This window comes from Corythoichthys intestinalis, chromosome 18 (assembly GCF_030265065.1).
Source record: "Corythoichthys intestinalis isolate RoL2023-P3 chromosome 18, ASM3026506v1, whole genome shotgun sequence".
Lineage (NCBI taxonomy): Eukaryota > Metazoa > Chordata > Actinopteri > Syngnathiformes > Syngnathidae > Corythoichthys > Corythoichthys intestinalis.
Genome location: NC_080412.1, coordinates 13,954,916 through 13,981,967, shown reverse-complemented (window position 1 = coordinate 13,981,967; position 27,052 = coordinate 13,954,916). Strand labels below are relative to the sequence as shown.

General features: G+C 39.9%; 2 protein-coding genes across 2 annotated transcripts; both read left to right on the top strand.

The window, feature by feature from the left end:
* Nucleotides 1-23,013: 23,013 nt before the first annotated feature.
* Nucleotides 23,014-23,775, top strand: LOC130906665 (uncharacterized protein K02A2.6-like). Its single transcript, XM_057821199.1, has one exon. The coding sequence runs from the start codon at nucleotides 23,014-23,016 to the stop codon at nucleotides 23,773-23,775; it is 762 nt and encodes a 253-aa protein (XP_057677182.1).
* Nucleotides 23,776-23,862: 87 nt separating this feature from the next.
* Nucleotides 23,863-25,656, top strand: LOC130906664 (uncharacterized protein K02A2.6-like). The gene has a single exon (XM_057821198.1). It carries the CDS (start codon nucleotides 23,863-23,865, stop codon nucleotides 25,654-25,656), a length of 1,794 nt encoding a protein of 597 aa, XP_057677181.1.
* The last annotated feature ends 1,396 nt before the right edge of the window (nucleotides 25,657-27,052 follow it).

Sequence of the window (27,052 nt, the reverse complement as noted above, 5' to 3'; positions counted from 1 at the left end):
ATACGGTAGGTGAAATTATCTGCCAGTGCTTCAAGTAAATTTTTGCTCAGATTTCTTGAAATAAGAAAAATAGCAGGTGGAAAATTAGCTTAAAGTGCGTACGACAGGAGAAAAAAAGTCTTAAATAGGATTATTATGTAAATTAGAATCATATTTTGAGACGATTCGACTATATACACAACAATTTAGCAAAGCGCAGATGACGAGAAATTAGTCATTTAATCTGCCGGTTAGCCACGCCTACCATTATAGGGCTCTAGCGTCCCCAACAGGTGGATGACATCAGAGGAGTCACGATTTCATCTGATTTAGTATGCAGCCTCTTGAGGGGGAATGATTCACAACGTGTAAATCGCGACGAAGAGAGCCGCAAACTAAAACGATCTGATCCCGATCGTTTTAGTTTGAGTATCTGCCGATCCCGATGTTTCCCGATCCGATTGCTTTTTTTTTTGCTCCCGATTCAATTCCAATCATTCCCGATAATTTTTCCCGATCATATACATTTTGGCAATGCATTAAGAAAAAAATGAATAAAACTCGGACGAATATATACATTCAACATACAGTACATAAGTACTGTATTTGTTTATTATGACAATAAATCATCAAGATGGCATTTACATTATTAACAGTCTTTCTGTGAGAGGGATCCACGGATAGAAAGACTTGTAATTATTAAAGGATAAATGTGACCTTGTATATTGTGACTAAATATTGCCATCTAGTGTATTTGTTGAGCTTTCAGTAAATGATACTGTAGCCATTTAACTTCTGCCCAAATGCATGATGGGAAGTGCAACCATGACTCTGCGTAGTGGTACCAACTGATATATCTTCGCTGCGTTGGGAAATAAACTAGGGTATTAAGAAAAAGATCAACTACTACCTTTCTTCCCCACATAGCTTCCCACGATATTTCTAATTGTTGAGAGAGGGATTGTAAAGCTTTAGCCAATTAAAAAAAAAGCTTCAAAGGCTGCCAAAATTCTCTACTCATTTAACGTTGCCGCTATGTATACGTAAAACGGTGCCATTATAGATCGAACGCGACAATGCGTGAGTGGGTAGTGCAGCGCATGCCTTAATTGCGTTAAATATTTAAAAGTTATTATCGCCGTTAAAGTGATAAATTTGATAGCCCTAGTTTAAGCCAAAACTAAAGACTCTGGATGAGTGTAAGACATTTTGTCTGTAACGTTAAATACAATTAGAAAATGATTTAATTAAAAATATATATATTTATTTAAAAAAAGGCATGTTCCGATTTTTTGCCAATTCCGATACTTTGAAAATGACGTGATCGGACCCGATCGGTCGGGACGCCTCTACTATTAAGAGTTATTCAGATAACTATAGCATGAAGAACATGCTAACAAGTTTCCCAAACCATCAGTGTCACTCCAAAACACCAAAATAACATGTGAAATGATATAATAATGTGTTAATAATTTCACAATTTATAGACCAAAAAATACAGTAATGGTCAATAAGCATACAGTAACTGCTGTGCTAAGCTCTGTCCAGCCCTTGTACAAAGGCAGAAAGCTTCTACATTCACTTTAAAAGCAACAAGCATATTGGCCCAAAACTGATAATTGAAAAAACAATGTCGATATTATCTGATATGATTTTAAAATGCTTTTATCAACCCAATAATATCAGACAATTCTCGTAGTGACTTCACAAAGAAACAAACTCTTTCTCGTTGAATAATCCTGTTCAAAAACAACTGGACACTCGATTTCATTTTTGGAAAAAAAAAAAAAAAAAAACTTGAAATAAATAATTTTTTATTTGAATGAATTCATGAAATCGATTTATCGCTCAGGCCTACATTGCACCAATTTACAAAAAGCATACATAATGTATAAGGAGTAGCCTAAGCCTGCTCATTATAAAATATAAAAGTGCCTTGAAAATATCCAACAGATCCCAACATGAGCAAGCATTTTTATGCTGGAGACAAAACTATCCTATTAAAAAGAACAAACATTGGACTACGTCCTTTTTCCTCCCTCAATTGAAAATCCAAAAACAAATTTCTCTCTTGCTGCCGCTTGGTGTTCACTTAGCTCTCACAATAAATAGATGTACTTTCTTGCCTCCCCAATCCTTTTCTTTACCTGCTCAATAAATCTGTCTGTAAATTTATACCTGCTTTAAATTTACTACCCTTAAAAGCCATTTGACAGCCCCACTATCAATTTCAGTGGCATTTTTATCAGTACCAAACCACACCTAACGATTAAAAGAAACTATCCTCAACAGATACAGCGGTTGTTGTTCGAGAATTGCCAGGATTTCAACTGTAAGAAAAGCAAGAGGAGCCTTTATAAAGAACTGGCATCCAGAGTGGCTCTTTCCGTGCCACTGATGGCACTATACGTCTAATCCATTTTGACTGAGCTGGGCGAATGAATGAATGACAAATGGATCGGACATCTAGCGCCGTCAATGGCAGTCAATGAGTTAAAGTCCAAGACCTAAGGGGGCCATTGTCCTTTCTATAAATGCTGAGAAGGCACAATGGCGTCCCTTCCTCTCTTATGCGGGTTGTTTACAGTAGGCTGAGTAACAGAGTTTAGGATTTATCGGCAGTTGTGCTATGGCTGAGCACAAACACATGAAAATGTCACAGTTTGTTAAATGGCCTGTGACCTGAAAGGGGGGGGGGGGGGGCGCATACACGCGCAGGGGTTGTTGTCGAGCAGTGTGAGAGGCACACTCTGTTCATTATAGCACAATCACCACAAACAAATCCACTTTTATTTGACTACTCTTTTGCATCAAAGGCTCCGTCATATGCAAAATAGCTGCATTTTCTTTGTACCGTGTGATTTTTTTTTTGTTTTGTTCTAACCTCCACGTGAACATGCCTCACGGTCCTCCGGCACCCATACGAACAAAAACACGTGCGGTCCTTTGCATAAAAATCCATTATCGTCCACCGGTGTTAAATTAATGTGACAGTCACTCATTCCACTGTCAACAGAAAGAGCACAAAAGCAGCATATTGAAATGAAGCGCAGCAAGCCACTTTTCTCCTGGGTTAACCGCATTCCATTGTTTGCTACAGAATGAATGGCACCTGCTTTAGCCTCTACAAAACCAATGATTAGATTTTGTAAATTATGCCCTAAAAGGTATTATACATTGTTCGCCACTGCTTAATTGATATTTGAACTAAAATCCTGTGAGGAAGCACTTTGGTTCACTCATGTATAAGCCTGTGTTGTTTTTAACCTCATTTAAAGTGCACTACAATTCTGATTAATGTTGCACAGATACTACAAATTTGAGTACAAACATGACGTGTTACTTTTTACTTTTAACTACGTTAACTAAGTTTTACAGCACGTATCTGTACTTTTTACCCCGCTACTTTTCAAATTCTCGCCTGCGTAGCACGTTACTTTTCTTTGTATGTTTTTTTCTCATTGTGAGTTGATTGTTTAATTTTCATCATTCATGCCTCTGGTACAAAGGCGTAGGTTTGATCTCAACATTGGTAGGGACGATATAACAGCATAACCTGCATATACACTTTATGCCGGGGACGGGAAATTTATGATCTAAGAAATTATTGAACGGGGGTCAGGGCTACATTTCTCATAAATATGAACCTAATTTAATTGCTAGGCTGAATGAAGAATGCAAAATAAATCTGTATTGACCAGTGTTGTTTTTGTCAACGATGATTATAACGAAAATATTTCGTCGGCTAAATATTTTTCCTTGACAAGACGATAACGAGCTCAAAACAGTTCTTGGGAGACTAAAACATGACAACAAAAATGCCAGTTTTCGTCTGACAAGACGAGAACGAGATAAAAATGCGGAGTAGTTTCTGTCACACGTGTGACTTTGGGGCCGTTTACATGGTGACTCCCCGAGAAGATGGAAAATGCCATGTTTGCATTTATATGGTTCCGTCTCCATTCGAACAATGTCGCAATTACGCATGAAAACAATGTAGTATTCATGCCAGGCCCTAGGGGGCAGTGCAGATTTACAAGGCGACAGCGAATGATGCACTTTGACCTCCTCAGCCCGGAAGAAAACATGCCCGCCCACTCCAAGCAATGCCTTTTCTTTTGTTCAAAAAGGCACAAAAATGGAAACATTCAACATATTTAAAAATATTATAAAAACAGTAAATTAAAGCCGACGTTCCACCATATTTGCTGTTTTTAATGTTTAGTAGCACCGTTGCGTACGCCCAATGTGACGTGCAGGGTTCGCGTTAACCGAATATTTTCCGTCGTTGACCGTTTTTTTTAAACGGTGACGGAAAAAACAGAAGTCCATCTGTCATTTTGACAGGTTGCAATTCACACCCCAGACCACTGGGTGGCGAGTAAGCATATTAATTAGCTATTGCCTCTTGATGCATGACGTCGTTGGCCTTACTCGGAAAAATGTCAAGGCAATTGAGTGTCCGAAGTTTCTTCAAAAAGCCCCAAAACGACGATGGTGTTGATAAAAGAGGTGAAAAAAAGGGGACTGATGCAGTGGAGGATAAAGGACAAACAAGCAATCATCCCTCGGCAACTACTGAGTGAGCAAGCGGCAGCAAGGAGGAAGGTGTGAGACTGCGTTCAGGCCACAGCAGGTGAACTGTTAATTTCATTGTTCCATATGTAGCCTACCTATTGGGGCCACAGTCAGCTGTGGAGAAAAAGTTACATATTCATCTGCTTGATGTGTGATGGCACGGTGTGGATTCTCTGCTAAGCTTGTTCGGACAGAATATTAATTAAAAATGAATGAAACCTAAATACTATTGAATATGTCATTATTATCATTTTAAAAATTTAAGTGACGGGTAAAAATAGATTATGACCGGATTTTTATGACCCTGTCAGTCAAAATGACAGACAACGAAAAAGTCTAGCGCAACCTCTGGTGATGTGTACGAGTGCTGATGTTATCGGCGCGGTCCAGCGCCGCAGGAGCTTTTGATATGCATGCTGAGCAAGCCCGCCTCAAGCCCCCGCAATCGAATTCTTCCACTTTTGAGGCAGGATTCCAAAGTTTGTGTCTTTGCCTTCCATCTTCGCCGACACCATACAAGCGTGAGGCCACTCCGCAACACAGTCATTGCATCTTCGTGTCGCAGAGTCGCCATGTAAACTGCCCCTTTATGTGTAGTTAACCTGCATCATAGCAGGGTCTTGTTGTGTCACTCATGTGACGTGCTGCGCCACCCCCAACCAACCCACTAGTGTCCTCTCCAGACTTTGAGACACACACGGTATGATTTGTCTGCTAATCTTGGCAATAGAGAATAAGCAATGTTGCTTTAGCCTTTAAAAGTCTGTTCTGAGTGATCATCACACATGTAACTTGTAGCGTTAGCATAGCATTCACATTAGGATTATCAATTGCTAACGGCCAGCATTCCCTTAAACACTCGGACAACTTTTTTTACAGACAGTTCGTGGCGTCCAGATGGGTATAATTAATAGAAAATAATGTACTGTTTTCCTGCCGAGTGTGTATCATCATCTGATAGATTTGTAGATGCTACAATATGTGCTAGTCTGTCAATGTTCATTCAAAATAACTGGAAAACTTTCAAATTCTACAGACGAAAATATCGAGTAAATGTGGACTAAAACCTAGATGAAGACAAACACATTTTGAAATGACTAAAATTGGACTAAGCCTTGTAAGTATTATTGTCCATAAGACTAAGACTAAAATTGCCAAAAAGTAATTCTGCCAAAAATAACACTGGTATTGACTTATAATAACTTTCATGTGTATTGGTTAAGGTGACCCAACATTCGATTCAAACATTTGTTTTCAAACTAAACCAATGTACTCTCAAGAAATTCTGATGTGTGATTTCATTTCACAGATTTTTTTTTTTTTTTTTCATGTCAATTCATGTTCATGTCAGCGTCCCCCTGAAGTGGACCCATTCTACCGTGTTGGGCATGGTAACCATGTAAATAAATGCTCTGTATAAGTACTGTCCATTTACCATTCTTGAATAGCTCCCCGTTATTTTTTTTTTTTTTTTAATAAAAGGGACTTGCACTCTCAATCATCCGCTATGCCGTACTGTAATGCACATAACACAAACAATGATCCAAAAGAAGGACAGCTAGCTTGACTTCGTTGTTCCTTGTGGAGGTTGGCCTGACCGCAGCAGTTTTGAAGGTCAGCAAGTTCACACAGTTTACTGTTATGCTAACTGTGATGCAGGTCGGACTTTCAATAGCAAAATTTGTGGCGTTTCCCCCACCTCTACAACATTGATTTCTTGTTACATAACTTACAGTGGCTGCTGTTGGCCGAAAAAAACTTGATATCCCTCCTCTTTAAAGGGGGCGGCATGTTGTCGAAATGAATCTATCGGGGCTGTGCGAGTGTGTGTCTGTTCAGCAAGAGAAAAGGGTCAGAACAATGAAAATAATTCACTTAATAAATAGTAGGGTCAATTCTATCCTTACAACATCTGGGAATACAATCTAAATTACCTATATAAATAAAATCATTATATAATGCAAATAAGGTTGCTTAAAAGTTGGTGGGGACAATTTCAGCATCCTAAAAGGTTGGTAGTGTTATGTCCCTAACGTCCCTATGCAAACCCACGCCCTTGCACTGGCGCAATAGATAACAACTATACTGAGCACTAGAGGCAGCAACACTAGTGCAAGCAACATTAAGCAGGTGAACAGCATATGAGTGCTGCACACTCTTGTACAGTAGGTAGAAGTAAGCACCTGATAGTTGCTTGCAATCCGCCATTAAGCTAAATTTTTGTGTTTTTTTTGTGCTTGTTAAGCTTCTGTTTACAGTGCAATTTTCTTGCTTTTTTTCCATTTTGCACAGTTCAAAATAAAATTGAGCTGTCAATGAATTTTCTGGTTCTTTCTTTGAATATTGCTCAGATCTATGAATATATACGTATATATCACATGTATATAATCAATCACATTTTTGCATCGGCAGAAATACTTTTACTTTTACTGTAGTTTGCTGTAATTTTTAAAGCAAGTACTTTTGTACTTTTGAGTATTTTTTTCTTGGATACTTGTACTTAAGTACATTTCTGCCCCTGTATCTGTACTTTTACTTAAGTAACACCACTGCATTTTAATGATGTCATCGGTATTGGAGAATACTAAATAATCCGCCGATGCTGTGTAATGTGTAATCTTCAAGTTCTAATTTCCAACCGCAGCTCGCAGTGTTTAAGATGGTTGCTAGTTTTGCATGTTGTCATTAAAAAAAGGAGTACTTGTTACCCGTCCCAGGACGATCCAATCCAATCTTGTGCCATCCAACCATCCTTCTGCTGTGAAATTCAATGAGTTTATCACTAGTAGACATCCAATCCATTTGATGTGGGAGGGATGGTCCTTCCCATTTCAAATGGATTGGATGTCTAGCTCTGTCAATGGCAGCCCCTGAGTAAATAGTATGTGCTTTGACATTGAATCTGGTAAAAATCAATTGAGAAATAAGATACCTTAGTTATGACTTAATTTTAATGCATTTACTTAGATTGGAATGTCGCCCCAACTAAAATAGCTGCCCTGAAGCCATTTCAAAAGGGGCAATGAGAGTCGTTTCATGCCCCCTGTTGTAAATTGATTTTATTTTATCACTGGTAGATGTCCAATCCATTTGAAGTTGTATATTTGATCAAAAACGTGGTATCGGTACAGTATCAGCCTAGGCCGATAGCACACAGCCAGGTATTGGAATTTTGACAGTCCAAATGGATTGGACGTCTAGCGCCATCAATGGCAGCCAATGAGTTAAGTACTTTCAGGTATCTTAAATACTTGCAATCTAATATTCTTATTTCATTCTATTTCAAGTGAGTAACTTTGGATGGGTGAGTTTCTTGAGGCCTACTGAGTGTTTTTCCATCGATTCCAAATTAATTATAGGTGTAACGGTTTCCTTTGTCCAATGTGGACTTGTGCTAGAGTTCCACCCTCAGAATGAGGATGAATCTCACTTTTGCTTAGGCTTCCAGGAGGTGAGCATTAGTCCAAATATTTCTGTCCACACACTGTAAGTGTACAAAGAAAAATATATAAGCACAAAGGAAGGTTAAAGCTGATGTCTTATGAATTATAGAGAATGAGAGTGCTGTCTTTGTATGCAGCGGCACAGAACTACAGAGCTAGGGATGCTGCACTGTGTTTTCTGATTAGCACACAGTTCATGAACCTTTTTTTCCCCTCCAAGTTGTATTATATTGCTCACAAGTGAGAATAAATATTTTTTTAAATTAGGCGTCTTAAGTCATTTCAAGGAAAAGAAATATAGAAAGTAATTATCAAAGTTACTTTTGTAAAATAAATAACTTGGCATTGCTATTATCAGTGTCTTGGGCTATTTCTTAATTGTGGGCACCCTTTGTTAAGAAAAGCTCAGTATAATTAGGACCCGAGCACTTCGCATGTGAAGGCCCTATTGTTCTTTGAAGGATTTTTTTTTTTCATGACAAATAAAAATGGCCAATTTGAAGGCCTGAACATGCATAAAAACTCACCAAAATTTGCACATACATGCGGCTTCGCGTAAATTTCGATAATTTAGCAACGTTTTAAAAAAAAAATCAAGAAATGGGTCAGTGGCTCCCCCTTGCAATTTTAAAAATGCCCTTTGCTTTGATGTATTTCAACGTAGAGCGATGAAATTTGGGGAGTGGATACGTTGTCCAGAACCGCTTTAAAAAGTCTGCAGAACCCATATTCCAAACCCAACAGGAAAACGGATATTTTGGATTGAATGTTGAAAAACATGGCATTTTTGTGGAAAACCAGCATGCACGTTTCAGACCATTGCGCCGAGCCAGTACGTTGGATCTTCCTCAAAATTGGTGTAAGTCTTCATGAGACATATGAGATATTAAGTTCTGAAAATGGTGAGTTTTCGTCCACGGGCCTGACCTGGGCGGGGTACCAAAGCCGGGTGTTTTTTTGGCAACGTGCCAATTTCAGTAAATGACTAATAACGTCCTGATACAAGGTGCAATCTTTTTCATATTTGGCATGCGTGTAAGGTGTCTTAACCTGAACACGACTGCATTGAAATATTTTCCATTAGGCCTGGCGCCCCCTTGTGGGAAGAGGAAACTGCCTTTTTTACGAGAAAGGCTCCTCCTCCTTGGGAAAAAAAATAATTGACCTCAAACCTGCATCAGAGGAGCCTTAAGACATGTCTTTAGGTATCTGATAAAAAAATGTTGAGTTTTCGTTGATGTAGCAGTACCCAAACAGGAAAGTGAAAAGACCCTCGGCATTTTGTCTCAAAATGGACAATTTCAAGGTCTGAACATGATTGAAAACTCACCAAAATTTGCACATACATGCGGCTTCATGTAAATTTCATGACTTTAGCAACATTGCCAAAAGATGTAATAAAATGGCTCAGTGGCGCCCCCTTCAATTTTTAAAAAAGGCCTTTCCTATTAGTTTTTTTCGATGTAGAGTGATGAAAGCTGGGGAGTGGATACGTTGTGCAAAACTGCTCCAAAAAGTCTCTTGCACCCATATTCCAAACCCAACAGGAAATCGGGTATTATGGATTGAATCTTGCAGAACATGGCACTTTAGTCAAAAACCAGCATGCATGTCTGAGACCATTACGCCGAGGCAGTAAGTTGAATGCTCCTCAAAATTGGTCAGACTGTTCATGACACATATGAGATGTTAGGTTATCAAAATGGTGACATTTCATTCACGGGCCTGACCTGGGCAGGGGAGCAAATGCGGTGTATTTTTGACAACACGCCAATTCAGTAAATGACTAATAACTTCCTGATTGAAGGTGCAATCTTTTTCATATCTGGCATGAATGTGAGGTATTTCAGCCTGCACATATGACCTTATTGAAATATTACCCATTACGCCTGGCGCCACCTAGTGGGAACAGGAAACACCCTTTTAATTCACGAGAAAGGCTCCTGCTTCTCGGGGACAAAAATTAATTGACCTCAAACCTGAATCAGGGGAGCCTTAAGACATGTGTTCAGGTGCCTGATGAACAATTTTGTTTCGTTAAAGCAGAGGGGTCCAATAGGAAAGTCATAATGACCGTCGCCATTTTGTCTCGCCACTAATTCTGAACATTCAGACATGCAATATATCTGCCTGGATATCTGTCTGTTGTCGACTGCCACCACCCCCACCTGCATGCCGTCCAACTTTGCCTGAGCTCCGAGTTGCGCCATACCGCAAGGGCCCGTTCAGTCCTGCTTGCAGGGCTAGTATTAGTATTGTTTTGTTTTTGTGCACTTTTTCAGCGTGCCGCACAGCCTGCAGGCTTTGACCGATTCACATATTCCTACTTGGAAATGTTCCAAAAATTTATGTGAAACATCTCTTTCAATTTCTCCCCTATGGTTACACCAGAACCACGTTTTTAATTGACAAAAAAAAATCCCTATTCGTCTCCAAAGGTAAAAGCAATTCAAATTTTCAAAATGATACTTGTTCTAGAGATTTTCTCTAACTTGCGTTATTCACACATTAAAAAACAAAATCACAAAATCATGGTGCACAAGTTATCAGTTAATGTACGGTTCCACCAAAATTCAACAAAAACTTCAGCGTACATTTTCAACGCCTCTACTGATTTTCAATAGCACATGCAACACCCACAAATGCATCATTATTTTTGACAAAAACTTACTCAAATTGCCCCAAAATCGACAGGAAGTGACCCGAGATCAACAGAAAGTGACCAACGGAAATTTACCGACAAGACCAGCAAGCATCCTCGAGCAATTTCTCCAGAAATTGCATTTTTCTAGTTTGTTTGCTTGTTGAGATCAATTATGGCTAATCAGTACTGCTGAGTGAGCTGTGGTTTTGAATTGGAGACAGCTGTACAAAACATACATTTTTAGAAGCTGATTGTTTACAAGGATCAGCGCCTAACCCATCACAGTCATTTTTGCAATCAAAAGCTGAAATTACTGAGTGAGAAATAATTGTTTTGTTGATAAATGTTGATAAGATATTCACATGTATATGAAAAATACCAGGAAATTTCCATCTGATTCGCTTTCTGGGGCTTCTGACTAAACAAGACATGGAAAAACTTATGCATGCATTCATTTTCAGTAGATTGGACTATTGCAACGGTATATTTACAGGTCTTGATTAAATCAGTCAGGAAGCTGTAGCTTGTACAGAATGCAACTGCCAGAGTCCTTAGAAATACAAGCAACTGGACCACATTACACCGGTTTTGAAATCGTTACACTTGCTTCCAGTGAGTCAAGGGATAGACTATAAAATACTAATGCTCGTTTACGAAACACTTAATTGGACCAAAATACATGCTTGATGAGTTGGATCTGTATCAACCATCTAGACCCATCTAGAAAGTGGGCCAGAACGGTCAGGAACGCAGTTCCGGTATAAGATTCAGGGCCGGAACGCAGTACCGGTATACGGTGCTTTGCTTCCAAAAATATGACAGCAACTGTCAAAACGCTATGAAAAAAAAATACAAAGCTGCCACACATGCATTTCATCTCCAAGAAGAAAACAATCTACCAACATCAGATTTGCATACACAAGTGTTAACAACAGGCATAATAAAGTGCCTGTGTCATCCATTTCCACCGATATTTATTATTTTATTCCACGGATGGCATGGAGGTTCCCAAGCTGCTGCAGTTATCTGAGTCTGATGATGACGAGTCACGTCACGCACGCACGCAGCAAAGCAAAACACCTGGACTCATTTATCGATTCAATTGGCTGACATACTGACATGTGATCATGCTCGAAATAAAACGACATGACAGCGCCGCAGAAGGACGTGTGGCGGATTTCTCTAGTGAGAGAAATCAACACAGGTTTCAAAAAGGTTGGTACAAGTGGTGAAAAAAGGAAAAAAAGGTGACGCTTACAATTGAAATGAAGATGCAAATGAAATAAAAATTTGAGCGTTGGGTGCACATCGGTGAACTAGCTCAATAATAAAGCTGTAGAATGTCAACTATCTCCACGGTCCTCCTCCGACCTCTATTCGCCAGTCTTTATAAGTTAAGATGACAATTATTATGGTGGTAACATCTTAAAAGAAATCGCCAGCTTTGTCAGATTTTTATCATTTTTTTCCGAACTTGTCAAACACAACACGCCTGCTGTCCACCACAGTTGATGGTGATCTCAACAAAAATTAAAAAGGAAAGTAAACTCTCCACCGCACCGCTCCCTCGCTCTGTCACGTCAGTGACGCGATGCGTTCAGGTACAGCACACAAAACATGTCCGCCACATTACAACCCGATTCGTTACATTATTACAGGAATTATTATTATTTTATTATTCCGTTTTTATTAATAATTTATTTGTTTCGTTGTGTGTAATTGCCATTTGTAATAGTACCAGCAGTATTTATGAAGGATTTAGTGTAGGTTTTTGGGCTGTGGAGCGAATTAATGGAATTATAAATCATTCTTATGGGAAAATCCTGCTCGACACACGACCATTTCGACTTACAAATAAGGTCTTGGAACAAATTAACTTCATATGTAAAGGTACCACTGTAATTTTTTTTCTGTTTCATTTGTCTTCCTTTCAACTTTCTTTTGATTTAATGTGATTTTTACGAATCATTTTATCTCTGCTTGTGGATCTTCATTAGATGTAAAGCACTTTAAATTACCTTGTGTTGAATTGTTCTATACAAATGAATTTGCCTTGCCTTGCCTTTTCCATTGACAAGACAACAAACAATTTGTGTTTTAACTTTTACTCTTCCATCCAAGCATTTTCTACACCCGGAGTCCTCAAATAGCGGACCGTGGTCCACAACCGGACCACGGCTCACCTCTCTGCAGACCCAGAGCAAATGGCACTTTTAAACTAAAAAAAAATATACTTTTTTAAACGTATATTATTTGTATGAATCGACGATCTATCGCTAGGCGCTACTATTCTATCACTAAATTCGGTTTCATTTTTAGTCAAATATCTTCCATGTTCCCACTTCTGTTGTCATCTCTATGGCAACGATGCGCTGATTGGCTGAGACAGCCTGCATGGATGCGCTGATTGGCTGAGAGAGCATGCATGGATGGCTGATTGGCTGAGTGAGCTTGCATGCTGCTGGTGGATGGACCGCAGCAGTGTGAAACACGAGTCGCATCCGGCACTTTGCAATCTGTTTGTTTACATGCCACCAGTCGAAGACCTAATCGAACAAAATGACAGGCTCAAAGTTGACCAAGAGAACAAAAGTGGACAGCGAGAATTGCCGTTTCAATGAGGAATGGACTGACAAATACAGTATGTGTCAATTTTATCAACTGCAAGCACCAAACCTATGTGCTTAATATGCTTCAAGACAGTTGCTCTAATAAAAAGTGAAAATGTGAAACGCCATTATGTTAAAGAGCACAGCTCTTTTGAAGATAAGTTTCTTCCAGATCAGAATTGAGAAGGCAAGAAATTAACAGGTTGAAGCAGTCATATCAAGTGTCAAGCAAGGTTATTGTTAAATATGTGACACAACAACAAATTGCAACGGAGTGCTTACTCAGAGTGTCGTGGGTGTTGGCCAAACAAAAGAAGCCGTTCTCTGATGGAGAAATAATAAAAGAGTGTATGACTGAAGTGATGAAAGAAAAGGAGAAAATGACAACAACATTTTTAAAAAAAAATCTCCCTCTCAGATTGATCAACCACAAGACGCACTGAAGTACTGGCTGATGATGTGAGTAAACAGCTTTGTGACCCCCAAATGCCATTTCTATCATTGAGCAATGTTTTACAGTTAAAGTTACTGTTAATAATTATTATGTTTGCACCTTAATGACAGAGCTTGTCATTTATGTTCTGTACATGTACTGTACTACTTGCACATTTTCCTTTTTGTCCAGCAGTGTTTGACTGTTACAAAATGTACGGTCAATAGATATTGTTTGCACCTTAATGACAGATCTTGTCAATTATTTAGTGTACATGTGTAAACATTGTACTTGCATGTTTTTGTTTTTGTTTTTAATCAAGAAAATGTTTTATTAACTTATTTTTATCTAATCACAATGTGCATTGTATTTTTGTTTGGTCTAAAGAAATCCACCTTTACCACCTTCGACCTACCTTGTACTTCACTGGCATTAATAAATGGACCCATGCTTGTATGAATAAAATAATTGTGGACCTTCAAGATTTGTATTTGAGGACCCCTATTCTACACCATGTCTGGCCATTTGGGTCGCAGGTGAGCTATTCCGAAAGGTTGGGAACACCGTGGCGGATAAATGGCGTGCCCTGCCTCCCAAAGCCCTGATGTTCAATGACATTCACTGGCTGTCATGTTCACCAAGTTGGAGAATTAGCCTGCATCTGACTTTCACACCCACATGGGGGCGCACTTTCCCCATACAAACATCAACATTTAATTGTGCCATGTGCAGAAACACATAAACGTCCATATAGGAAAGGAGTGTTATGTAAATATTGCCCCCAAACATGAATAGAACACTCGCAGTTAAACTTTTGTGAGGAACTTTTTGGTTGCCATTGGCGGCGTTAAACGTCCAATCTATTTTGACTAGACTAAATGGATTGGACGTCTAACGTCGTCAGTGGCTGCCAATATGCCTGCGTTCTATCTTGACATTTCAGCCTGGGAGTTGCCAGTCTGACTTTCTCTCCCATCTCCTCATTGCCACCTCCTGCTTCAAATCTGTACGCCCACGTGGCTTTGAAAGCAAGAGAATGTCAAGACATTTCACAAGGCGACAATCAACCTCGAGGTTATGAGCGCTGCCTGCGGCAAACTTTCTGCTTTTTTCCTTCTGCTCCTCCGCCTCCTGCTTTTGTTGCTGCTTGTCAACAGACTTCACCACGTCGAAAATAGTGACACAGCATTGTCATCTGAAGACCTAATTATCATTGCGTTTTCGTCTGATTCTAAACAGTTTACAGTGTTCACTCCTGCCTTTTGATGTTTTCTTGTACTAATGAATGCGGGTCCATATACCTTTTGGCCATTCGTTTTTCATCTAAATTTGGAATATAAAACATGGAAAACGAGCCTAATTCCTGTTTTGTTTTGTTTTTTGTTTGTTTGTTTTTTTAATGTGTTTCAACATAAAACGAGAAATGACTCGTCTTCCATTTCCCGATTAAAAATAAGAAATTCAATGACAGAAAAACGAGTCAATCCGTTTTTCAATATGATTTCTTTGTTTTATGTTTTTTTGTTTTTTGCAAACAACTAGTGCTGCAACAATTAATCGATTGACTTGAGTAATTTGATTAGGAAAAAAGCTTCAAATAGAATTTTGCTGCTTTGAGGATTCATTTAATTAGAGTGGCGTTGGAATGGTTTGTTTTTAAAGTGTTAGCATTTAGTTTTATTGATTTGGGTGGATACCAAGGGCGTAGGTTTGCATAGGGACGGTAGGGACATGACACTAGCAACTTTTCAGGATGCTGAAATTGTCCCCACCACCTTTTAAGCAACCTTATTTGCATTATATAACGACTTCAGTTAAATAGGTCATTTAGATTGTCTTCCCATATGTTGTAAGGATATAATTGACCCGACCATTATTAAGTGGATTACAGTACTTTCATTATGATCAGACTTACATTGACCCCTTTTCCATTTTCTTCCCCTCAAACGCACGTTTGATTGGCTGATGACTTGACCCCCTCCCCCCTACCATACACAGACGCATTCACAGCCTGACAGAAATACAACATGCACATACTAAAAGTTTTTTTCTGCCAGCAGCAGCCACAGTAAGAAATGTAAAAAGACGTCAATGTTGTGGAGGTGGGTAACACAGCACTAATTTTGCTACTGAAAGTCCGACCTGAATCAGAGTTAAAATTTCTCGACCTCTAGGAGGAAGCTGCGTTGAGAGAAATATCCTCCTGTATGTTTTCATCTGTTAATGTTAATTCAACTAAGAAATGTAGTGAACTAAGGATTACCCCCTTATAAATAGTTAATTGATGATTAATAAGTGTGTATTTCTTGTGTATGTTAATATAATTTGTGTTAAAATTTTGCAATTTAAATTTGCTAAAAAAAATCCAGACATTTATTCTGGAAGTTTTCTTTAGTAGTTTTTGAAAACAAGGTTTGAATCGAATGGTGTATCACCTGAACCAATACTCATGAAAGTTATAGTTATAAGTCAATACAGATTTATTTTGCATTGATCATTTAGCCTATCAATTTATTAGGTTCATAATCTCGAGACATGTAGTCCTGACCCCCGTTCACCCAGTCTGTTTGGTCGTATAAATGTCTCTATCCCAGCAAAAAGTGTACATACAGGTTATGCTGTTATATCGTCCTTTCCAATGTTTTAACCAAACCTACGCCAGTGGTGGATACACTGCCCTCTATTGGCAACAGTGGATATGACATAACTCATCTAACACGGCTGAATCCAGCTGCTCCCTGTTATGACCAACATAGGATCATAAGTTATTGTTTGAGCTAATGTGATTGTTTATGCATTCCTAATTTAGTTTAGAGGTATATTTAGCAGTTTTATCTGGGAATATGTGTTTGAACAATTTATTTAGAGCATTGTTTTAAAAAAAAAAAATAGTAAAAGCATTTTATAACATTTAAACTAGCAGTCTCTTGCTATTCAAGTTAGCCAATTGTACTTTTGTTGTACTTCAATCCTTATTTATTAATTAATTTTATATCGTTTTAGGCTAAGCTCAGTTATTTTATTTTATTTATACATTTTTAATTTATTGCTGTTGTGAAATAAAAGTGCAATTCTACATGGAATTTTTATTTTGCATTTACATTTAACGCTCTTTTGAAAGTGTAATCTTAGCGAGACTTTGTTTTACATCTCCTAAAATATATTCTGCATCACATTTTTGTTCCTAATCCAATTGCTCGATTAGTGGAACTAATAGATAGATTAATCGATTACTTGAATAATGGATAGCTGCAGCCTTTATAGACAACAAAATACGAGTAGAATTTTTTTTCGATTGCCTTTGACGCTTCATATGTAGGATGCGTTTGCAAATGTGCGCCATCTAATACACTCCCTGAATGGCGTACCACTCGTAACACATCACCTTTGCTAATTAATATTCATGACGTTAGCAACTGTTGCTAGGGGGGTCAAACGTTTGTCCCTCTTGCTAGATGCATGTAAATAGTGTACGAACGAGATGTTTACTGAGCTAAACCTACCAATTCTGTACGAAAATAATGTCCCTGGTGCAAAATTCACTGGTAAAGATGTGGAAGAATATAGAAATGTTCAGTTAAATGTTCAGTTAAAAAGAGTGTCGAGTGCTGAAAATGACGGGAAAAAGAGCCATCCTGAACCAGAGATTATTGACACCTTTTTCTTTTGTGCATTGCCTTACGCCACTGACAATGACATTCTCCTGTTCCAAAAAGCTATCCTTTACCACCATATGCCCTGTCTTTCTTATATATTATATCCTCTAGTTGTCTTACGTCACTGACCGTTCTTAGGGGTCATTTACATTGCTATTTTTGTTTAGCGATCGCAAATGCTACTCAGTGACAGCCGACAAACACTTTTAATTTTTTTATTAATAAGAAATCTTAACTATAAATTTACTTATACTTCCCTCTTTCTTTACAACAGAAACGGTAACAACAGTGGCAGTCAGATACCATTTTGATTTTTTTCAGGTCATTCATTGTCAGACAGAAGCAGCACGGCAAAACGCCACGCTAAAAAAGTGGCTTACCTCTTCAGGGCAGGCAGTGGCAGGCAATGGATCAGCATTGTCATCTGTTGGACCATGGCCCACAGCAAAATGTTTACTGCATATGAAAGTAAAAGGCTTCACCTTGCTGGCGTTAAACTGGCCTTTTGAACGTCCGCTCAATTTGATCTATTGTTGACATTTTTTCCTCTGAGTTTCTGGCTTCGGGAAACTTATGAAGAAAACATCTTTAATATGTCGTAATGTCTAGAGTCGTTTCTACAAGTTCCATAGCAGCAGTGTTTACTCAGCATGTTCTTTTTTGAAAGATTACCAGCAGAAAACAAGCAGTACTAGCATGGGTTGTATGCGAGCTTCTATGTTGACCCCCTTCGGTTTACGATGGTGACGTCACGCTGCCTCTCGGTCTAAAAATAGCATTCGTGCGGTACGTTATTGAAAGTTAATACCCGTGATGCTTTTTATAGCTATCATTTAAACCTTTTAAACCTTCTCGATGTACTGTTCGAGATGACACGTAATCTGCGACATATGATGAAAGTGGCAGAAGTGAAACAGACCGGAATAGAAAACAAAAAACTGATTCATTTGGTGTGCTTTTCTTGTCTGTAAACGTCTTTTGCGCACTTTAACGCTGCTGAAGTTGCGTAGCAATAGAAATCCAAAAAGAAGTTTTTCTACATCGGCTGCTTTGTTTTTTTACAGTGCAACTCCACAATAAAATTAACCACAATTATGCTGCTTTCCAATTCAAAATGCATTAATTAGACCATCTGGCATAAAACGCAAAACATTCGTAATATCTGCAAAGACAAATGCATTTAGTATTTTTCTTAAGACACAATGAGAACAAGCGTTAAAGAAAAGAGAATGGCTCAGTGATGACTTTTCATGAAAGGGTGCTTTTATCGACAATATAATTGTTTTGCAAGCGAGCTAGAGTTATTGAAATTAATGAGCATGTGTTGCGACTTGTGTTTACAGCTTCTTGAGGGTGGTCATTTGAGGGGGAGTATTTATGCGACTGAGCGGAGCGATGGGTGGTGATTGGTCAAATGGGCATGGCTACCGCAGTCAGCTCACTGACTTCATGCAGCACTCACAGGGCATGGCTTGGATCGCAAAGAGATTAGTTTGTACTTTAGTCGACGTTTGGCCTCTGGTCAGAGCAGGCTGCCCTTACTTAGCTCATGCTGCTCTGGTCTGAGCGTCAATCTGGAATGTGCATTAAATGAAGGAAACTGTTTGAACCACAGGACAAACGAGTTGTCCATAAGCTCAGCAGTCACTTTGTCATCCAATTGATGCCTGAAACCTTTATCTCACAATATGTTAATGAGCTTGCTTAGCTCCACCCACTGGTAAATATTCTCTTAATTTCATCCATTTTGAAGCTCAAAAAAGTGATTGGGACGCAAAATTGTGAACAAGGTTGATAGTAGAGATCTCCCGATCGATCGGGATGCCGATCGATCGGGACATCTCTACTACTACCTCGGGTCCGATCACGTCATTTTCAAAGTATCGGAATCGGCAAAAAAATATCGGCCATGCCTTTTTTTAATATATATATATATTTTTTTTAAGTAAATCGTTTTGTAATTGTATTTAACGTTACAGACATAATATGTTACACTCATCCAGAGTCTTTAGTTTAGGCTTAAGGGAGGGTTATCAAAAATATCCCGATAACGGCGGCAATTAATTTATTAAAAATGTGTCACGTTAAAATAATTAACGCAATTAATGTATGCGCTGCACGACCCTCTTACTCATTGACGCGCTCAATCTGTAATGACGCCGTTTTACCTATATAGAGAGATTAAAAGGCAGCGCTAAAGGAGTAGAGTGAATTTTGGCAGCCTTTGGAGCCTTTCTTCAAATGGGTGAAGGCCTTGCAATCCCTCTCCATATGATTGGAAATATCATGGGAAGCAATGTGGGGCAGCAAGATCTTTGTCTTAACACCTTAAGTTTTTTCCCAAAGCAGAGAAGATACAGTGCCTTGCAAAAGTATTCGGCCCCCTTGAACCTTGCAACCTTTCGCCACATTTCAGGCTTCAAACATAAAGATATAAAATTTTAATTTTTTGTCATGAATCAACACAATCGTGGGACACAATCGTGAAGTGGAACAACATTTATTGGATAATTTAAACTTTTTTAACAAATAAAAAACTGAAAAGTGGGGCGTGCAATATTATTCGGCCCCCTTGTGTTAATACTTTGTAGCGCCACCTTTTGCTCCAATTACAGCTGCAAGTCGCTTGGGGTATGTTTCTATCAGTTTTGCACATCGAGAGACTGACATTCTTGCCCATTCTTCCTTGCAAAACAGCTCGAGCTCAGTGAGGTTGGATGGAGAGTGTTTGTGAACAGCAGTCTTCAGCTCTTTCCACAGATTCTCGATTGGATTCAGGTCTGGACTTTGACTTGGCCATTCTAACACCTGGATACGTTTCTTTTTGAACCATTCCATTGTAGATTTGGCTTTATGTTTTGGATCATTGTCCTGTTGGAAGATAAATCTCCGTCCCAGTCTCAGGTCTTGTGCAGATACCAACAGGTTTTCTTCCAGAATGTTCCTGTATTTGGCTGCATCCATCTTCCCTGTCCCTGCTGAAGAAAAGCAGGCCCAAACCATGATGCTGCCACCACCATGTTTGACAGTGGGGATGGTGTGTTCAGGGTGATGAGCTGTGTTGCTTTTACGCCAAACATATCGTTTTGCATTGTGGCCAAAAAGTTCAATTTTGGTTTCATCTGACCAGAGCACCTTCTTCCACATGTTTGGTGTGTCTCCCAGGTGGCTTGTGGCAAACTTTAAATGAGAGTTTTATGGATATCTTTGAGAAATGGCTTTCTTCTTGCCACTCTTCCATAAAGGTCAGATTTGTGCAGTGTACGACTGATTGTTGTCCTATGGACAGACTCTCCCACCTCAGCTGTAGATCTCTGCAGTTCATCCAGAGTGGGCCAGTTCATGGGCCTCTTGGCTGCATCTCTGATCAGTTTTCTCCTTGTTTGAGAAGAAAGTTTGGAAGGACAGCCGGGTCTTGGTAGATTTGCAGTCGTCTGATGCTCCTTCCATTTCAATATGATGGCTTGCACAGTGCTCCTTGAGATGTTTAAAACTTGGGAAATCTTTTTTTATCCAAATCCGGCTTTAAACTTCTCCACAACAGTATCTCGGACCTGCCTGGTGTGTTCCTTGGTTTTCATAATGCTCTCTGCACTTTAAACAGAACCCTGAGACTATCACAGAGCAGGTGCATTTATACGGAGACTTGATTACACACAGGTGGATTCTATTTATCATCATCGGTCATTTAGGACAACATTGGATCATTCAGAGATCCTCACTGAACTTCTGGAGTGAGTCTGCTGCACTGAAAGTAAAGGGGCCGAATAATATTGCACGCCCCACTTTTCAGTTTTTTATTTGTTAAAAAAGTTTAAATTATCCAATAAATGTTATTCCACTTCACGATTGTGTCCCACTTGTTGTTGATTCTTGACAAAAAAATTAAATTTCATATCTTTATGTTTGAAGCCTGAAATGTGGCGAAAGGTTGCAAGGTTCAAGGGGGCCTAATACTTTTGCAAGGCACTGTATATCCATTGGGAGCACGATGTACAGTCATAGTTCCACTTCCCATCATGGTTCCACTTCCCATCATGCATTGGGGCATGGCTGCAGTATCATTTACTGAAAGCTCAACAAATACACTAGATGGCAATATTTAGTCACATTATACAAAGTCACGTCTTTCTATCCGTGGATCCCTCTCACAGAAAGAATGTTAATAATGTAAATGCCATCTTGAGGATTTATTGTCATAATAAACAAATACAGTACTTATGTACTGTATGTTGAATGCATATATTCGTCCAAGTTTTATTCATTTTTTTCTTAATGCATTGCCAAAATGTATATGATCGGGAAAATTATCGGGAATGATTGGAATTGAATCGGGAGCAAAAAAAGCAATCGGATCGGGAAATATCGGGATCGGCAGATACTCAAACTAAAACGATCGGGATCGGATCGGGAGCAAAAAAACATGATCGGAACAACCCTAGTTGATAGATTTGTGTTCATATTGCACACTTTGACCCCCGTCTGTACTTCTTGAACTGTTCAAAATATATGATGCGTTCACTTTCTTAGCCGTGTGTACAGTCGGTCAGCTTCAGTAGCCAGATAGGTGTCATAGGTGGTCCCTCAATACCTACCGAGCTGGGGTCACAAGTGTGACATATTTATGTCACACTGCTGTTGCCATAGTGTGCACTTCCTGTGGGTGTGGTATTACAGTATAAAAAGGAATCTCTGTTATGTCTCTGTGACATATATAAGAAGTGTTGTTCCATTGAAGTCTCGGCCTTACATGTACTTAGATCAGGGAAGTACATAACAAAAGTGGCAACGAGGACGTCTGGACCTGCGTCAGCTTGGACGTGCTGGTTTTGGAGTTTACTGCGGGTCGCGGTGCTCCTGGGGACAGACGACGCCGACCTCAGCTTCCACGTCGTGACTTCGTGGGGAGGACAAGCGGAGTTTTCAAAAGGAGCTTGAAGGTGCTGTGTAACCAGGCACTATGGCGGGAGTTATCGGCTCTGTTGGTCTTTTTGATGAGCTTGTGGAATAGTGGAGCTCGTACACAGAGCGGTTCGGCTATTTCGTGGAAGCTAACGAAATAGCGGAAGAGAAAGTGGTGCCCACGTTTTTGAGCGTTATTGGGCCAAAGACTTTCAATTTATTGAGAAACTTGCTTCAACCCGATAAACCTGGTAGTAAAACGTACAGGGAAATCGTGGAAACTCTTAATGGACATTTTTCACCCAAGCCCCTTGTGATAGCAGAGAGATTCCGATTTCACAGGAGAAATCAGGAAGAGGGGGAATCTGTCACTATGTTCGTAGCGGCGCTGCGGAAGCTGGCTGAACATTGTGAGTTTGGTGATGTTTTAGAAGACACATTAAGAGACCGATTGGTATGTGGACTGAGAAATGAAGCAACACAAAATAAGTTACTTTCAGAAAGTGGACTGACATTAAAGACAGCCTTTGATGTAAGTGTGGCTATGGAAATGGCTTCAAAGGAGGCTCAACAACTGAACATTACGAGCAGAATACACCAAGTGGCAAGTACCCAGAGCAATGTTGCTGGTCCCTGTTTTAGGTGCGGTAAAACAGGGCACCTTTCCTCCACCTGCTGGTGCAAAGAAATGAACTGTCATCATTGTGGGAAGAAGGGTCATGTTGAGCGTGCCTGTCGGAAAAAAACAAGCACAGACAAAGATTAGGAAATGAATGACAAGAAGAAAACAAAGAAATATGTCAAAGCGGTAGAGAGTGCCTCTACTTCCGAAGGTGAAAGTGACGTGCACACCGTGCATGTAATGAGCGTGGACGGGAAGTCAGGGTGTTACTGGGTCACACCAAAGTTAGAGGGTCACCCAGTCAAAATGCAAATAGATACTGGATCACAGGCATCGCTTGTGTCTTACCAAGTCTATAAACAGTGTTTGAGACACCTTCCATTAAGACCGTCAGACACTGTGTTCAAAGCGTACACTGGACACAAAGTGCACATGAAAGGAATGACTGACATTACTGTGCAATGCAAGGATCAAACTGCTAAACTTCCAGTGTATGTCACAAAAGGGAATTTTGCTTCCATCATGGGACGACTGTGGATTAATGCACTTCGTGTAAATTGGCTAGAAGTTAGACAGCTGTCAGACGGTTCTTCACAACTACAAGTCATCCTGGGCAAGAATGAAGAGGTTTTCCGTGAGGAATTGGGCAGCATGAAGGACATTACAGTGAAATTGCACATTAAACCAGGAAGCAAACCTGTGTTTATGAAGGCTAGGACAGTGCCGTATGCTATTCGTGACAAAGTCGAGGCTGACCTGGATGCGTTGGTCAAAAGTGGTGTTTTGGAACCAGTCACCACCAGCGAATGGGCGACACCAATTGTGCCGGTTCCGAAAAAGAATGGCGGAATTCGCACATGTGGCGATTTTAAAGTGACTTTGAATCCGGTGCTTTGTGTGGAGCAGTAACCACTTCCATTGATCGATGATTTGTTTGCAGGTCTGAGCGGTGGTCAAAAATTCAGCAAAATTGACCTCAACCAAGCTTATCTGCAGATGCATGTGGATGAAGAATCACGGGAGTGGCTGACAATTAACACGCACAAGGGACTTTTCAGATATTGCAGATTACCTTTTGGCATCACATCTGCTCCTGCTCTGTTTCAACGGGCTATGGATCAAATTTTGAGTGGATTGCCAGGAGTACAATGTTACTTGGATGACATTCTCTGCACCGGTGCCAACGACGAGGAGCATCTTCGCAACCTGGATGCTGTCTTAAAAAGGCTAAGGCAGTATGGTCTTCGAGTGCGCAAGGAAAAATGTGAATTTTTGAGACCATCGGTGGAGTATCTCGGGCATGTGATAGACCACAAAGGACTACACAAGGCTCCATCAAAGACAAAGGCAATTGTGGATGCACCCGCCCCAGAAAATGTGAGTCAGCTTAGATCTTTTTTAGGTCTATTGAACTATTATGGACGGTTTATTCCCAATTTGGCATCACTTCTTAAACCATTGCATGAGCTGTTGTGCAAAGATGTAAAATGGAAATGGACGAATGAGTGTAACAAAGCTTTTCGAAATGCGAAAAACGCCCTGATTTCATCAGATGTTCTCACTCATTTCAACCCTTCATATCCAATACAGCTGGCATGTGATGCTTCACCCTATGGGGTGGGTGCTGTCATCTCCCATGTGTTCCCGAACGGAAATGAAAGACCAATTGCTTTCGCATCGAGAACACTTAACAAAGCGGAATCAAACTATGCTCAATTGGAACGAGAAGCATTGAGCATTATTTTTGGTGTGAGGAAGTTCCACCAATGTTTGTATGGAAGGAGGTTTACTCTGTTAACGGATCACAGACCACTGACAATGATTTTGGGACTTAATGCAGGAATCCCTTCACTGGCTGCTGCACGTCTTCAGAGGTGGGCCTTGTTGTTATCAGCTCACTCATACGACATCAAGTATCGTAAATCTGATTTGCATTGCAATGCTGATGGACTTTCGAGGTTGCCGCTTCCTGTTACAAAACGTGAACCTACCTCAGTGGACATATTCTATTTCCGAAATGTTGAACATGCACCAATTTCAGCGTCGCAAGTAAAACGTGCAACTCAGAACAGAGTGATTGTGCCACAGTCATTGCGTGCTAAAATGCTTGCGCAACTGCATGCAGGTCACAGTGGTATTGTTAAAATGAAAGAAATGGCGAGAAGTTATTTTTGGTGGCCAGGATTAGATAAACAGATCGAAGAGACGGTAAAAAGTTGTTCATCTTGCCAGAAGATTCGCAACAATCCACCTGCAGCCCCAAAAGAAATGGTTGAATTCCTGCAAGCCAATGGGGTTCAACACATTAAGTCGGCTCCCTATCACCCAGCAACCAACAGCCTGGCAGAGAGGTTTGTGCAGACCCTCAAACATGCTCTCAAAGCATCACAAGGGCAAAGTACACTCCATCAGAGACTACACGAATTTCTCCTCAAATACCGAACATCTGTGCATGCAACTACCAAAGTATCGCCAGCGAGCCTCATGTTTTCTCGAGAGATACGAACTGGCATGGATCTTCTGAAACCACCAACCCTGAGTGAGATTGTTCAAATGGATCAACAGAAGCAAGTCAAGTACAGAGACCTGCATTCCAAGAACCTAGTTTTTGCACCTGGTGACTCTGTTATGGCCCGGAGTTACCAGAGTAAAGAAAAGTGGGCCCCTGCCACCATCATTGCTCAAACCGGGCCTGTTTCCTACACCGTTCAGACAGCTGATGGGGTTTGGCGTCCAAACCAAACCAGACTCCAGAACTGTCTATTGATTGTGATGATGCTAGCATTGTAATTATACCAGAAATGTCTAGCTTACCGGATGTGCCAAAAATACCAGGAATGTCTAGCTTAACGGATGTGTCAAACCAAAACAATCCTGCTGTAATTGTGTCTAATTCAACCAATGCACAAACAGAACCTGAAACGGTATCGGAACCTGTTTCCACAAGTGGAAAATAGGAAGTGACTGTTGAACGTCGTTATCCTGCACGCGACAGGCGACCGCCTGATAGATTGGATTTATAAGTAATAAGTAATGAGGGGAAAACAGGAGGTATTTTTGTGTTTATTTCTGGGACATGTTATGTAAGGTGGGAGGAGATGTGACATATTTATGTCACACTGCTGTTGCCATAGTGTGCACTTCCTGTGGGTGTGGTATTACAGTATAAAAAGGAATGTCTGTTATGTCTCTGTATGATGAGAAGCACACTGAATAAAGAAGTGTTGTTCCATTGAAGTCTCGGCCTTACATGTACTTAGATCAGGGAAGTACATAACAACAAGTGTACGTAATAAGGTGTCCAAAATGTTAAGGGCATCCTACTTGTTTTATCATTGCCTATTGTAGTCACTAGACAATTGTCATGCGTGGCCAGTAGAGCCCCCAAGTTACCTGAATGTGACTACCACCCCCAACCGGTTTACCTAATGTAGTCTCCCAAATGGTCAAAATTTTAGGTACGCTCTCGACTGGGCTTACACTATCATAGCAGAGAGACACAGGTCATCGCCCCAAAGTTTACCAAATTAAAATTTCTCAATGGGCAAAATATTAGGTGCATCCTGTTCTTGTTGTGCCTTCTGTACAGTTTATTGTATTGTAGAAGATGGAAACGTAGGTAGAACCCTTCCAAACTCTCAAGTGTACCAAGTGAAAATTCCACAGTGGTCAAAATATTGGGTACATCCGCAGTCTTATATGTTTACTATGTAGACGTAGTCAGACTCCATAGTGAAGTGACACCCCCCATATCAATCTGTTTTAACTTTTCCCCTTAAGGGAATCTAATGACATGTTTAAAATGGTCAAAATATTACGTACAACTTGCCGCCAACAATGTGGAAATTGTGACATATTTATGTCACAATGCTGTTGTCATAGTGTGCACTTCCTGTGGGTGTGGTATTACAGAATAAAAGGAATCTCTGTGATGTGTCGGTGACACATATGCTGAGATGCACGCTGAATATAAAGAAGTGTTGTTCCATTCAAGTCTCGGCCTTGCGTGTACTTAGATTAAGGAATTACATAACAGAAATACTGTAATCTATAGTAGATATATGGTATGAGTTGTCAGTCGTTGAGGTGTGCAAAAGGCCAATACAGTGGGGCAAATAAGTATTTAGTCAACCACCAATTGTGCAAGTTCTCATACTTGAAAAGATTAGAGAGGTCTGTAATTGTC

Excerpts from the sequence above, each read along its gene's own strand:
- LOC130906665 (XM_057821199.1), top strand. The coding sequence starts at position 23,014 with ATGAATGACAAGAAGAAAACAAAGAAATATGTCAAAGCGGTAGAGAGT.
- LOC130906664 (XM_057821198.1), top strand. The coding sequence starts at position 23,863 with ATGCATGTGGATGAAGAATCACGGGAGTGGCTGACAATTAACACGCAC.